General features: G+C 31.5%; 1 protein-coding gene across 3 annotated transcripts in view; it reads right to left on the bottom strand.

The window, feature by feature from the left end:
- Window positions 1-4,662: 4,662 nt before the first annotated feature.
- LOC145239855 (uncharacterized) overlaps window positions 4,663-14,760 on the bottom strand; it is a 251,978-nt gene continuing 241,880 nt past the window's right edge. For all 3 annotated transcript variants that reach the window (XM_080103414.1, XM_080103416.1, XM_080103415.1), the window contains 3 exons: window positions 13,473-13,671; window positions 10,655-10,783; window positions 4,663-4,878 (listed from right to left, as the gene is read on the bottom strand). In XM_080103414.1, the coding sequence (XP_079959540.1) occupies window positions 4,808-4,878; window positions 10,655-10,783; window positions 13,473-13,671 (399 nt within the window). In that variant the 3' untranslated portion in view covers window positions 4,663-4,807. The remainder of the gene's footprint in view (window positions 4,879-10,654; window positions 10,784-13,472; window positions 13,672-14,760) is intronic.

The raw sequence follows: 14,760 nt of genomic DNA on the forward strand, positions 1-14,760 counted from the left end.
CTGAGATTCAGAAAACAAGTATCGGCAGAAATGGTAATCTCGTTTAGATTTAGTTGCATATACTCGTGGAAAATGTCTATATTCGTTGTCCTGATTGCACATGAAGCCTATATACATATACCACTATGCATACATCTATATTATATTCTCTTAATCTGTTTGTTCCACTATTTACCGGACACTAATAGGTCGATTTGGCTTACACTTTGGATGAACCATTGTTATTGTATGGTGTCTGTTCGATGCACAGTTACTGATTAATACGGATTTGTACTTAATTCAAAATGAGCACACATTTTACCATATTCAACTATCGATATTTTGTAATGCATTTATTCTGATCTTAAGTTTATAGTTTCATCTCGGTTAGTAGTGGTTTAATAGTCATATATATATATATATATATATATATATATATATATATATATATATATATATATATATATATATATATTTAAATATTTTTTGCGGGGTACAAAATTTTATTATGGCTTTGCAAACAAAAAGAGAATCTCTTAGGGCTTAATCTAGTTTCTATTTAATAATTAATCCCCACTTCTATTTTTTTATACATATATTCCCCCTACTTTTTCATCTCCGATTCATTGTTCCCCCCTTTTTTTTTAAACGTAATTAAGCTCGAGTTTAGCTCTGTTGAGCGAGTTTCGAAACCGGTCAGCTGACACATTCATTTTTATTTTTTAATTTCACAATCTAAAATAAATAATGTTTTCGAACAAGTTTTAATTTAGTCTTTATATAGCCATAACATATATATATATATATATATATATATATATATATATATATATTATAAATAGAGCATTATTATATGAAAATAAGTTAATAATAAAGCAGAGATAATTTTATATAAAGCAAATACTATTCTATTAAATATTTATATTATTTATTTGTATTTATTATACTATTTTATTAAAAAATCTTGTTTATACAACTCATGCTGATAAACTCAGGGATTCATGATTAGGAAACTATTTATATAATAAATAACTCATATAATTATAACTCATAAATCTTTCGTAATTTTTCAGATTATTAATATTTACAAATAATTAGTACTTTATTGTTTTTCTCCATTCTGTTGAAAGATTTATTCCTGTGAAAATCCATGGATTAAAGATGGTTCCATAAATTCTTTGTTTTTATTATTATAATAAACGTTTAAACAACGTAACATTACTATTTTCATAATATTAATTTCTGAATACATACGGGACTTGAGGAAATTCGCAAGCATTAGATCTGAGATCTCATTTCGCAAGCATTAGATCTGAGATCGTCTGAGATGGAAATGAACAGAAAAGGACTGATGACCATCAATTAGAGTAGAAGTTAGCTTAGAATATTAAGACATTATTTGAACGAAATCGCATTTATAATGAATAACTCCAAAATGCAAAAAGCTTGGAATCATATCAAATTAAATATAATCTGAAATGAGTCGGGGAGGTGTTCTGGAGTAGTAAGGCCTGTTTAAAAGTCCATGAAGGAGAAAGGGTTGGATTAAATGTTGAATTGTTGTATTTTCTTAAGTGGAAAAGAATATATTTCATTTTAAGTTAAGTCGAATAATGACGAAATGCCCCTTGAAAGGTTTTTCATACTGTCATTTAAGTTTATTTTACTCCAGTAAGTTTTAAGATACCAAGATTTGTACGAAAGCGCGCGTTCTTCTAAATGTACATCTTTACAGTGACACACTTCCCAAAACTTGGCATGATATTATAAGTAAGCAAATCCTTTAAAACGCCACATATGTAAACACACACTGACATACTTACACACTCATTTACACACATTTATATATATATATATATATATATATATATATATATATATATATATGGGTGTGTGTGTGTGTGTGTGTATTCAGCCGGCTCGTTATCGTTTCGTACAGTTCAATTCTAGATATAAACATAGCTTATATGTATATATATGCGTATGTGTGTGCGGGTATTAGATATTGCTGAAGCGATCCCACTAATCCGGCCAATCATATATGATTTTGTTCTAAATAAACTGCTCTTGTCTCTAATTACCTTGCTATTGTAAGTAGGGGTAAACAATCACACTGTCAATTTCACTTCCTTCCCGTTTGCCTTTATTACATATACAAATTTCAAAATGATTTAATGGCAATAATACGTGGGGATTCCGAAAACCTTTTTATTTTTTTTATCATTACAGAATAGTTGAACACTTCGACGAAGTATTTGTTTTTAATCTGAAAATCTGCTATCATTAGGAAGTAAAATATATCTTAACCAGTTACACAGGATACAAACTTTACGTTTGACTTCATAGAATTTTGAAGAATTGGACTTTTTTCGAAAAGAAGGCCAAAATTATTTCATGTTACTCAGTTTTATTTATACTAAAATACAATTGATGCCTAAAAATATGAATACTAAACATAATCTTAAAGATTTGAATAATGAAACAATATAATTGAAAATATATGAAACGCACATCAAATATCAGATGAACGAATGGATTAAATAGAAATATTTATAAAAATAAATTTACGTAAATTCGATCTATAATTTTCGTTAATTCAAATACGAACAGCATTTTTATGACTTTATACTTATGATGGCCATAATTTAACCAACTAAACAGTATAATTAAATAATTTTAATAATTATTCAACTTACATAAATCATAGGAAAGAAACGCTGCTTATTTCATGCAAATTTTCTTAATTTAACTAAAAATATCCCATTTATTTGCCATAGTTTTATAGGAAAATTGAGTATATGTATCATAATATATCATTTTGTTTTATTGCTTTTATTAAGATTATAACACGAAATCATGTATAATACAAATAATCATAATAAACCCGAAGCCATCAATGATCGCATTTCATTATGAAATTCTTTTTAAAAATTAAGAAAAAAATTATTAGTTACAACATTAATTCTATGAACCATGATTTTCTTACATATAAATGCATATATTGTATAGAATGTTATATATAAATGCATATATTGTCTATAATGTAGTAGATATTGTATATAATACATATATATATATATATATATATATATATATATATTATATAAAATAATTGGTATCAAAATAACAATTTAACTGTGTAAATCATAGGAGAAATTAATTATTTGTAATTGGACTTTTTACAGGTGATATTAAATAAAATGTTAAATATTGCAGTCCGATTAGTTTTTTTATATTTTTAAAGAGAAAAGGTAAAGGTAAATATAGAGTGCTTAGAGCCTATCTAACACTACGTTAAATAGTAAAGTGTGCACGGTGACTATTCGTCTTTCATATCATGTGGTTTTATTGTTGGTATCAAGCATTCAGTACAGTAAAGGCATAGCAAATATGGGTAATAACCAAGATCTAAAGAATGTCATTTATAAAATCTGTCCACGTGATATTTTCAAATTAAGCACAAGGTTTGTCATGTTGGCTTCTATATAAAATGTGTCTATTATTGTTTTATTCACATTTATTGCCTCGTGATGTAAGACACAGGGTCAGGCAAAACGACTATGTTAAGTTTTAAACGAAATAAATAAACCATAAGTAGTGGGGTTTTCTTAATGCAACATGTAGTATAATTAGTAAGATAAATTAAAAAAAGAATGATCAAAATAACCCCCTTTTCCATCTCATGTTGAAATTGTTATTGAAAATACGTTTAAAACATTAGAAAAAGCAGTAAAACGAGCACGTTTTATTTTTTAAAGATTACCAATTAAATGTATTATAAAAAATTATAAAAGTGTCTAACACGACGAATTTTTTTTATGAATAGTTTTGTGCACGAATCAGTGTTTAAGAATATACACAAGTAAACACTTATGTTAATTAAATTTGTTAGCTTTATACTTTAGTATTTTTCGGCTTCTATCCTGTGTTTGTCTTTGTGCTTTGTGTGACCAATAATAATGCTATAAAAGCATTATTATTGGTCGTTAATTTCTTAATGGTTATACTTTTCCAATTCATAGAAATTGCACGTTTTTGTAATTCAAAGTGATAATCTCTGAATCAGTATTTTCAAGAGTAATATAAAAAACAACATTGCATCACATATCGCACACTCAAACAGATAACTGTAAATACGAATATCATAATTAGGAATTGTTCAGGAAACCAACAATATGTCGGCTAAATCAAGTATTTCCGTAGACAACAGCAATGACATGGATAAAAAAAAACTGAATTAAGATGTCAAAAACAGTTGTCCTCATTATATATCTGAACTTATGTGTTAATCTTTGTGGAAACAGATTATAATTTATAATAAAAATAATTTATTACAAAAACAACAACGTTTAAGAAGATTTAATAATTTAACAAAGTGCTTTTTCTGTATCTTCGAAATGATTGCGAGTCATGGAAGCCAAATACAGAATATTATAGAACATTAAATATCAAAAAATCGTTTTCTTCTGGAGAAAATATAATGACCATGAATTAAATATACAATACACACACACACACACACACACACACACACATATATATATATATATATATATATATATATATATATATATATATATATATATATATATATATATAAGGACATATATTATTCCTCCTCTATCAGCCAATAAACGCGTCCCCAGTTCGGTTGCCTTGTAAGACTCTTTTCCGTGTCCTTTGCTAAAACACCATCTCGTTTTATTCACACGACATTTTTATCGGTGTTCCGATTCAGCGCATCGGTTTAATGTTAACCGTATCAAACTGCGTATCTCAACGGATAGTTACCGAATTTGAATTTTTTTATCATCTTTTCTTCACCGGATCACGTGATCATGCAAGCCATCGGGGAACAAGTCTTTTGACCGTGAAGAGTAACTTTACGACGTATTTGCTCTGAAAAAGAAAATGACAATAGTTTCAATACAAAAGTAACAATAATAAGTAACAATAAACTTTATATATTACTTATAGGGTTTTAATTGTGTATTATAATAGTTTATTAGTTTATTTTCAGTTCGATAATGATTTTGATAACATCTGACTAGGAAACAACTATGCAAAAAATTAAATTCTCTTAATAAGTACGATTATAAAAGAAGATTTGTTGTTCGCTTGAACCATTGTAATTTTTAAGAAATATATGTATTTTCAAATTTACTTGACCAAAAAATGGTGATAATAATAATAATAATAATAATAATAATAATAATAATAATAATAATAATAATAATAAATAAATAAATAAATAAATAAATAAATTTGCCCCGCCTTTGAACAAGGGAATTAAATATTACCAAAGCGGCGGGGAAAATTGCCCTCCCCCTCTTTTCCCATACATTTCCAGCGCCTAAACCGTATGGTGTAAGGTAGACCTATCTTCAAACGCCCTCTTTCAGAGCATGACTTTCGACTTTTACTAAGTAGAGTACTTAGTTAATTACTTTATCTACCTATGTTTTTAATTTTTATTTATTTATTTTATTTTTATTTTCTTATTTATTTACTTTTCTTTTTCCTTTTTCTTTGTCCCCTATGTATGTGTGATAGTGAACGATACCTCTTGGATACACAGGAGCTGCATCAGAACCACAGGTAAAACAATTCTGGGCTCGGTTTTGCCACAAACACCAAATCATGAAAAATGTCAATTACAAATAATCCAAACCTTGGGATCCAGAAGAAAGATCTGGGTGTCATGATCTGCAGGTGCTCCTTCGGTGGCCAGCATGGGGGGCCCGGTCGTCATTCTGGGAATGTTGTCCAACTTTCTAGTTTCAGAAACTCAAATGACATGGACGCTGAACAGGTAAGTACAACCTCTAATTTCAGGGAACAAAATGATACCGAACAAACACAACACAGCCATGATAACCATAAAAAAACAACAACCGACGAAAGAAATGGACAACAAAGGAGAACAGACTCGTAATAGAATGCTACTATAGAAGCCATCGTAAATATAGATATGGAGGTTACCGGAAACGAATGAAAGATCTATGGGACCTATCCAGTGACTACCATACGATAGAACAAAGAATTGCGGACCAAGCAAGGCTGATACTCAAGAAAGGTTGGCTCTCTAAACTAGAACTAACAGAAATTCAGCGAAAAATAAATGATGGAACTGAACAAGAAGCATCCCCCAACGGAACCGCATGTAGAGCAACCCCATAAGTTGAGGCCTCACAAGTAAAAAAAACAAAGGCCGAGGACCTACAAAGAACGAAGCCTACAAACGTGGAAACCGAGAACAGTGAAACAGAACTAACAGAGAATGAAGCAAATGTAATAAATAAAATAATACAGCTGATGAACGAAGAAAAACAAAGCTCCCATCGTTAAAGAACTAAGAGCATAAGAAATTAAAAACTGAAACAAAGAATGTTAACAAACTCCTCCCACATATCCCAACAAACACAATCATAGACTTAAACAACCTGATTTACGCAGGCGCCAAAATGGTAAGTATGAAACTTAAATCAAAAAAACAACCGGGGACAAGCGGACCAACAAAACCTGGATGGGAAATAAGACTAGAAACCCAAATACACAAACATAAAAAAGAAGCCAAAATGATCAGCAGGAAGAAAGCAATGTGGAGAAAATGGAATATTGGAAATGTAACTGACAGGGAGAGGCTAAACAAGAAACATGAAGAACTGGACCAAAAAATAAAAGCAAAAGAAACGAAATCGAGACGATATAGATATAAATCTGAACAATGCAAACAAAACAGAACGTTTAAAACTAATGAAAGCCAATTCTACCAAAATGTGAAAGGAGGAAAAACAAAAACAGAACAACTAAATGCGACAGAGACAAAACTCTACTGGAGTAAAATATGGGAAGAGCGACGAGATCACAATAGAAATGCCGAGTGGCTGAAAGACATGAAAGAAGAGATACAACAAATAGAAGAAGGAACAGTGAATGAAATCAGCAAGGAAACCCTAAAGAAAACCATAGGAAAAATGGTAAACTGGAGAGCACCAGGGCACGACGGGATACATGCATAGTGGTTCAAAAAATTCACAACCGTACACGAAAGGCTAGCCCAAAACCTGAGAAGATGTATACAGGAAGCAAGCGTACCAGACTGGATGACAAAAGGTAGAACCACACTGCTACAGAAGGACACGGAGAAAGGAACCGTCCCTAGCAACTATAGGCCAATCACGTGCTTACCAACTATATGGAAGATACTGACAGCACAACTGAGGGAACAAATCTACCACTCCCTGAATAACCGTGGACTCATTCCCGAGGAGCAGAAAGGATGCCAAAAAGGAAAAAGAGGAACACATGGCCTGCTATATATAGATCAAAAGATTCTAAAGGAGGTAAAAAGGAGGAGAAAGAATTTAGCCATGGCATGGATCGACTACAAAAAAGCGTACGACAGGATCCCCCAAGCATGGCTAATAGAATGCCTAAAATGTATAAAATACCAAGCAGGATCACCAACGTAATAGAAAATGCAATGAAAACATGGAGACTGGAATTGACAGCTGATGGACAACACATAACAGAAATTAACATACAAAGAGGCATCTTCCAAGGAGACTCGCTCTCACCACTACTGTTCATCATAGCCATGATGCCCTTGAACAGTATTCTGAGAAAGTGCCAAGCCGGATACAAGTTCTCCAATACAGAGGAAAAAATGAACCACCTGATGTACATGGACGATCTGAAACTTTTTGCAAGGACCGAAAAGGAGCTAGAGACTCTAATTAACACTACCAGAATTTTCAGCCAAGATATCCAAATGGAATTTGGAATGGAAAAGTGCGCACAACTAGTTATAAGAAAGGGAAAACTAGAAATGACAGAAGGCATGGAACTACCCAACCAAACAGAAATGAGGGCACTAGGGAAACAAGACGACTATAAATACTTGGGAATTCTGGAAGCGGACACCATCAGAGCAATAGAAATGAAAGAAAAAGTTGGAAAGGAATACCCCAGGAGAACAAGAAAACTCCTGGAAACTTAATTATATAGTAGAAACCTAATAAAAGGTATTAATATATGGGCAGTCTCACTAGTTAGATACTCTGGGCCGTTTATAGGGTGGACAAAAGAGGAACTGAGACAAATCGGCCAGAAAACCAGGAAACACATGACCATGCATAATGCACTACACCGAAAGGACGATATTGACAGACTCTACGTAAAAAAGAAAGACGGTGGGAGGGGACTGATCTCTATAGAAGACTGTGTGAAAGACACGACAAAAGAACTAGAAAAATACATAATGCAAAACACTGAAAGAATAATTATGGCAGCGAGAGACACTGAAAAAAAACAGAAAACAGAGAAACAAACGACAAAACGAGAAAAGAGAAGTGGGAAGAGAAACAATTCCACGGAAGATTCATAAGAATGACAAAAGATGAGAATAACGAAAACACCTGGGCATGGATGCGAAAAGGACATATAAACCGAGAAACTGAATCTCTAATAACTGCAGCACAAGATAACGCGATAAAAACCAACCATATCAAAGCAAGGATCGATAAAACACAAGAAAACAGAAAATGCAGACTCTGTGGACAAAGAGACGAAACGATAAACCATATAGTAAGCGAATGCATCAAACTTACCCAAAAGGAATACAAAAACAGGCATGACCAAGTGGGGAGGGTGGTACACTGGGAATTGTGTAAACCACTGCATTTTGAGCGGACAGACAAATGGTACAAGCATAAACCCGCAACAGCACTCGAAAACGAGAACCACAAAATCCTATAGGACATGGACATACAGACGGACAAACCCATCTAAGCAAGAAGACCAGATGTCGTAATAATTAACAAGAAAGAAAAACCCTGTCAAATCGTGGACTTTGCAGTCCCAGCTGACCACAGGGTGAGTATGAAAGAAAAGGAGAAACGAAGCCAATACACAGAGCTAGTCAGAGAGTTAAAAGGGATTTGGATGATGAAGAAAGTCCAAATAGTACCGATAATAGTAGGAGCACTAGGAACAATCCCGAAAAACTTCGAAAAAAGAATGTCAGAAATTGGAATCAGAAAAATAGCAGCAAAAGTACAACGACTAACGATAATGAAAACGACTGAAATATTAAGGAAAACCCTTGAATGCAGAGAATAATACAAGACAATATAACGAATAAGCGTTACAGGGAATGAAGAACACCGAAACTGCATATTTACAAGTTCTACATCCCCCATCATGTATTCCCCCCATTGTTTCATCACCGATCCCCGCCAAAAAAAAAAAAAAGATACAAAAGGGCCGAGAAGGGTCAATAAGGACTGAAAGACCGAGGAGCGAGCGCCAACCAGACCTCGGCTGGACAAGAGCAAAGAGAACCGGACCTTGGGGAGGTTTAGTGCTACTCAAATTCTAGTATAAACCAATAGCCACTACCAGCGAGAAATCAATGGTAAGCGGCTATTGCGATGATGCAAATTCATTTCCAAATGCTATCGAAGAAGGTGGAGGGAGAGGGCTGGATGTCTGGGGAGACTTGTTGTCACTCAACTTCCAGAGAACACCACAGGTTTCCAATCAGATCGTTTGTTGCCTTGTGTGAAAGCTCCATGTGAGCCAATAATAATAATAATAATAATAATAATAATAATAATAATAATAATAATAATAATAATAATAATAATAAAGAGAATAATAACAAACCCGATATTATAAACATTTCTCATTAAAACACCTAAAAAATAATAGATGCTCTCGATTAGATAAACCTAAAAGAAACATATATGGAGAAAATAAAAAAAGAATACAACAATAATACAAAATAGTAAGTAACAGATAACCGACCATAATTATAATTTTATGATGACAATTTAACTAACCAGTAGGTTAAGCAAACTGGATATAACAAAGTAACTGGCAACAAATTGCAAATGAAATTCGAATTGAACGACGTCACATAACGCTTACCCCACACGTGGCTTTTTATAACCAATAATTTCATTGCCAGTTTCGCGCCACCGAAATATCGTTCATTCGATATTATCCAAAAATAATACACGCGCGTTGCATTAATGAAAATGACATAGTTGGTATAAACTTGTATTCGCGCTTCAGCTTTTTTCTTTTATAAATATTAATATTTTTATATGCATTTACATGTTTCCAACTTTTATGTCTAATCACAAATCGAAATATGATTTTATTACATTGATTCCTTACATACGTGTGCGTGTGTATTTGGTGAAAGTGAACGTTAATCGAACAAAGAACGCAAATAAACTATGACTTGCGTTGAATATAAATGTAACAGTGTACTATTTACATTGGCTGACTATAGGCTATTTTATTTTTTGATATTTTGAAAAATATACTTATTTAAATTCTAACTCTGATGACAAGCATTTTCTTAATATGCGTATTTCATTGATTTCATTTATCATCTGAAAACTAATATGCTTATTAAAACTTTACTTATATTTTAATTCTATTATCAATCAATAATAATGGGAAAAAATTTCATAATACGATTACACTTTGAACATTGAACATTCCAATTTCACGATATTGCAGGTTTAATTTCTATTTTTTTGTTGATAAGGAGACATAATTTCATAATTAGAACTTGTTAGTATTTATCCGAGTACTTGTATACGCCATTTATACAACATTTAATAGAGACGTGGCTAACAAAAATGGTGTATCTTCCTACCAGCGAGGTTCCGTCGATCAATGGCGACTAAAGCTTCAAAAAGCAGTTTCATGATGTTTTCATCTTTTCGTATTCCATGCAACCAAATAATCAATAATCGATATCCGTGTTCTTTGTAACTGTGTGGACCTGAATAAAACAGATAAAAAAGGCATTAAAAAAGTAACCGACTCATCCGTTACACACAATTTATTTGATCACGTTGTGATAAATTCACTACGAATTTAATTAGTTAGCATTGAGACACATGTCTTGCAAGTATCTTTAATAAGTTGTTACAATTCGTGCACTTTAATATATATATATATATATATATATATATATATATATATATATATATATATATATATATACATATACTAGCATGGATACCCAGCGTTGCCAGGGTTAACATGAAGTTCGGTTTGGACACACCTGCTATACTAAGAATATTGAGCAGTTTTTCATTATTATATGTCAACTCCATCATTACCCCAACAAAAATTTCAAAAATAAAAGAACAAATGAAAACACGACAATGTACCCCCCCTCCCGAAAAAAGAAGTATGTGACAAACTCTCCACCAGATATTTCTGCAGAAGGCATACGAAGAGAAGCTATTCTCCGGATATTGAGCACATTTTTATGACTATATTCCAGTTTAAGCGAATTTCTTTTATGCTCCCCCAGTCTAGAAAGATTTGTCTTTACGATCTGTTGCAAAATTCAGTTTCAAAAATACCAAAGTAGAATTTGTGTTAACTGAAATACACGTTTTTATGATATAAAAATGATAAGTTATGACTTATTGCGTTATTAAAAGAAAATATAGTTACGACGTCAAAAGATGTGAAGAAAAAAAACTGATAAAAAAACGTAAATGAAAGGTTTTTTTTTATTTTTGTTTTAAATAAAGAATCGTAGTTGAATTGAATTGTTTGTTTATTTTAAAATAAAAATTCACTGAGCCACAACGTTAATTGCGAAATCACGGAAATTATTTTATTTAAACTAATTCCAAAATAATGTTGTTTTTTTTTTAGTTTTAATATTCGCGGAAAAAGAAAACAAAAACAAATAGAACAAACTTCGCGCTCAAGGGAAATAACTCAACCCGATTCATAAAAAAATCGATGTCGGTAAAAATAAATTAAATTAAATATGTTATTAATATAAATCAAATTTAAATAATAAACTTAAATTAATATAATTTAATCAATACTAATCATAATAATAATAATAATATAACTTAACATAATTATCTCAATATAAACAATAACTAATCCACCGTTATTGAATAAAGTCGATTTTTCTTTATGTAATATGCAAATGACGCCACCTGATTTTCTATGTTTATTGTATTTAGCAAATAATGTATAAACCATTATAATATTTGCTAAGATTTTCTCCTCTGAGGAGATGGGTAGATATCGAAAACTTGTTGGTTAAGGAGATACACATTTTAAATTGTATTCTTTGTCTGGCCTTTCTGGATTTGAAACCTAACCGTTTCACCTCACAGAATTTAAATTACTAATTTATAATTTAGTTGTTCTATCTGGTGTCTTGAGCAATCTTTTATTTAGCTAGGATTGCCTTTATAAAATATTACAGCCAATAGTATTTTGTAAGACGAATAATCATTGGATTTCCATTCTATTCTGAAGTATATATATATATATATATATATATATATATATATATATATATATATATAAATAATTTTTATACCTTCATTTTCTCTTTTTACTCCTTATATAAGCTCCAAAATTTGTTGAGATTTATATTATCTCGATAAGTATTCTCTAAAAGAATTCAATTTGTTTTCTTCCTTTAATTCTCCCATATATATATATATATATATATGTGTGTGTGTGTGTGTGTGTGTGTGTGTGAGAGAGAGATAGAGAGAGAGTGTGTGTCAAATGCACATACATACGTACACAAACATGCATATATATACACATATATATATATATATATATATATATATATATAGAGAGAGAGAGAGAGAGAGAGAGAGAGAAAGAAAGAGCGAGAGCGGGCTACATTTATTTGAAATCTTCAAGTTTTCAAATGAATGTGCAACGAAACTAATAAAGTTTATTTAAATGACTCAGTCGTGACTAGAACATGACCACAACTGGGGTCGGAGGAAAAGAATGGAAAAAGGACAAGAACAATAGCACGTGACGGAGAAAAAATCTTTTAAGCGGGTATGCATACAGTAGAGTCTTATTAACCACGTTGCGGCACGGCAGGAACTTTTAAACAATATGCGAGGACTCATTTCTCCGAACTTGCAACAAGATTTTGGGGCTACCGTTTATAGTGGAACGAATTGCAGACATAAATGCTTGTTAAAGTTGTAGAATAAGACATATTGCCTCTGGTATGGGAAAATACGTCTCATGAGATTGTGTTTCATCAGTAATAAATAAGTTTTCTTTGAACTGACTAAAAAACTAGTGTTGAATTTTTTTCCTTTGGTTTTTGGCGAGATTTTCATACACAGCGCCAAATGAGTGTTAAAATGTAACGAGCACGTTACAAATCTTTTAGTGAAATTCTAAATTGAGTTTACATATTTCTACGCTTTAAGCGTACATTATATACTTAAACATGTTTTGTTAAAGTTTTAAATATTAAAGCATGTATACTTTAAATAAACATATTGACTTTAAATAAACATATTGACTTTAATTAAACATATTGCCTTTAATTAAACATATTGACGTTAACAGAAATAGACGTATTTAATAGATGTTTAAAATACCTTTTCCAAAAGCATGAAATAAAAAATGCAACAGAAACAAATGAGAGATGTTTTTCTACTCGCCTACATATTGGTGTTCAATGGCTTGAATGTGTTCAAGTTTAAACTTCCAATAAAGAGCTAACTTTTTCCACTCGTTACTTTTTAGTTGTTTGGTTGAAAGTCGCCAGAGTATTTCTTTCATTTGTTCGGCTGACGGATGGGCAGGTCGCCTCAGGTAGGCGTGAGGCTCCACATATCCTAAATCGTTATTGTGATATTCCTAAAAACGAGAAAAAGAGTAGATAATTAATTTATTATTAAATACTTAACATTTAATGTAATTGGGGCATTTAGAAACAAAATAACAGGAAATATTTACTAATTTTATCAGTAAGTATTCTAAAAGACAACCCGGAAAGTCGATCTTAAACAGACAAGAATAATAATTTGTAATTCAAATGAAAATCTTGGATAATAAATGACAATAATTGACACTTTTAATGTGCGACATAAATTAAGTTAACGGATCTTCAAAGAAAATTAGTTTTTAAAAATCGAAAGATTGGTTGTTTATTACTAAAATGTAAACAAAATGTGGAAAAATTTGCTCTGGATACTTCTCTTAATGTGTGTCATTGAGGGCAAATGTTACACAGCCACTACAGAATTTACGTCATTAATTTCTAACAAACTTTTATCTGTTTAATTTTGACTAATAGTCGCCGGGATCTTGAACTTATAAAATTGCCCCCCCCCCAAAAAAAAAGAAGTTGAACATCTTTGGATGGTTATATATGTATATATATATATATATATATATATATATATATATATATATAACCATCCAAAGATGTTCAGCTTCTTTTTTTTTCTTTTATAATTCATATATATATATATATATATATCATCCACATACAATACGGTTGTTTCACATCATCAGTGCGGCTAGACATACTCATTTTTCCCAGCCGGGGATCGAACCTAAAACCATCGTGTTGACGATCACCAGATCTAACCATCGGACCACGAATCAGTAGCCATAAATACTCCTCAAATGCCTCTTAAATTAGCATTTGCCCGTCGCCCAGTGCTTAAACTGTCAGTTAGTTTACAAACAAACAGTCGGCTTAAATACGCGTGTGTGAAAATATATTTACAAAGTACTCAACCCAAAGAGGGGGGGGGCTTACTGGTAGCCAAATTGAATACTGAAATGCTTATATCTTTGATTATATGGGACAAAACTAGATAAAAAATTTGAAGTTTTTTGAGATTTAAAATACTATTCTATGTTTAATATTTCATGACAAGTACGAAAATGTACACACACTCCAAAATAGGTGCCTGCGCCCTTAAATCAATGTGCATA

This window comes from Euprymna scolopes, chromosome 19 (genome assembly GCF_053919585.1).
Source record: "Euprymna scolopes isolate OS-2025 chromosome 19, ASM5391958v1, whole genome shotgun sequence".
In the NCBI taxonomy this organism is placed as follows: Eukaryota; Metazoa; Mollusca; class Cephalopoda; order Sepiida; family Sepiolidae; genus Euprymna; species Euprymna scolopes.